At 43.3% G+C, this 899-nt stretch overlaps 1 protein-coding gene across 1 annotated transcript in view; it reads left to right on the forward strand.

The window, feature by feature from the left end:
• Positions 1 to 899, forward strand: part of FST (follistatin) — a 7835-nt gene that overhangs the window by 1072 nt on the left and 5864 nt on the right. Inside the window, exon 2 of the mRNA XM_010005390.1 lies at positions 543 to 663. Within this exon, the coding sequence (XP_010003692.1) occupies positions 543 to 663 (121 nt within the window). The remainder of the gene's footprint in view (positions 1 to 542; positions 664 to 899) is intronic.

The following is an 899-nucleotide window of genomic DNA, read 5'->3' on the forward strand; positions in this document are numbered from 1 at the left end:
TACTTTAAAAAAAAAAAAAAAAAAAAAAAAAAAAAAGTCAGGGAGAAACAACAACAGCAACAAAAACAAAACAAAACAAAAAAAACCCCCACAACCCCAACCCCAAACCACAACAAAACCACAAAACCACTCTATCCGGTTTAAGGCCAGTGTACTTTCCTCTGAAATGCTTGCGGGAGAGACCGTGTCTATAGCTTTTCCAGCTTGATCGATTTTTAAAACGCTGTAGGGACCTCCTACTCTACGTGCCCTGATATTTTATGTACTTCGGTTACTTTTTTGGAGCTCTGATGACTTATTTTAGTGAAGTAAAGACACTTGATAATAGAAGCAGCAAAATGTGGAGATTTCGAAAGACTTCGCTAGCAGCAAATGTTCCTAATTCATGCAGATTGCAAAATGGGCTGGGACTGAAACTCTGTGCGGCACTAAAACAATGCTGCTGTGCAGCCACGGTGAGGAGAAGAGGGCAGGGGGAGGAGGAAGGAATTTGCAAGCGCGATTTTCTTTTTATTCCCTTTTAAATGCACATCCTTTTCAAGCCTCTGTCACGTGCCGGCAGGACTCCTTCTGCTCTGCATATGGAATAAATACCTCCGAAAATTCTCGTCCTGATTTGATCGGGTCTTTTCTTTCTTCCTGGATTTTTCGATTTGTGCTTTTGTGGGTTTTGGGGAGGTTATTTTCACTTGGGTTTTGTGTGTGGTGGTGTTTTGTTTGGGGGTTTTTGTTGTTTTGTTGTTGTTGGTTTTCAAACGGCGCTCCCAGTTGGGCCGGCGTAGCTGCGGGTTATGAAATGGGACAAATAAAAGTAAACAGTCTAGTAAAAGTCATTGCAAGGCGCACGTGTTGTGTCTGGGTCACTGGTGACTGCCACTGATCCGGCTGGGTGTCTCCCC

This window comes from Chaetura pelagica, unplaced genomic scaffold (genome assembly GCF_000747805.2).
Source record: "Chaetura pelagica isolate M959 unplaced genomic scaffold, ChaPel_1.0 scaffold37, whole genome shotgun sequence".
Taxonomy (NCBI): domain Eukaryota; kingdom Metazoa; phylum Chordata; class Aves; order Apodiformes; family Apodidae; genus Chaetura; species Chaetura pelagica.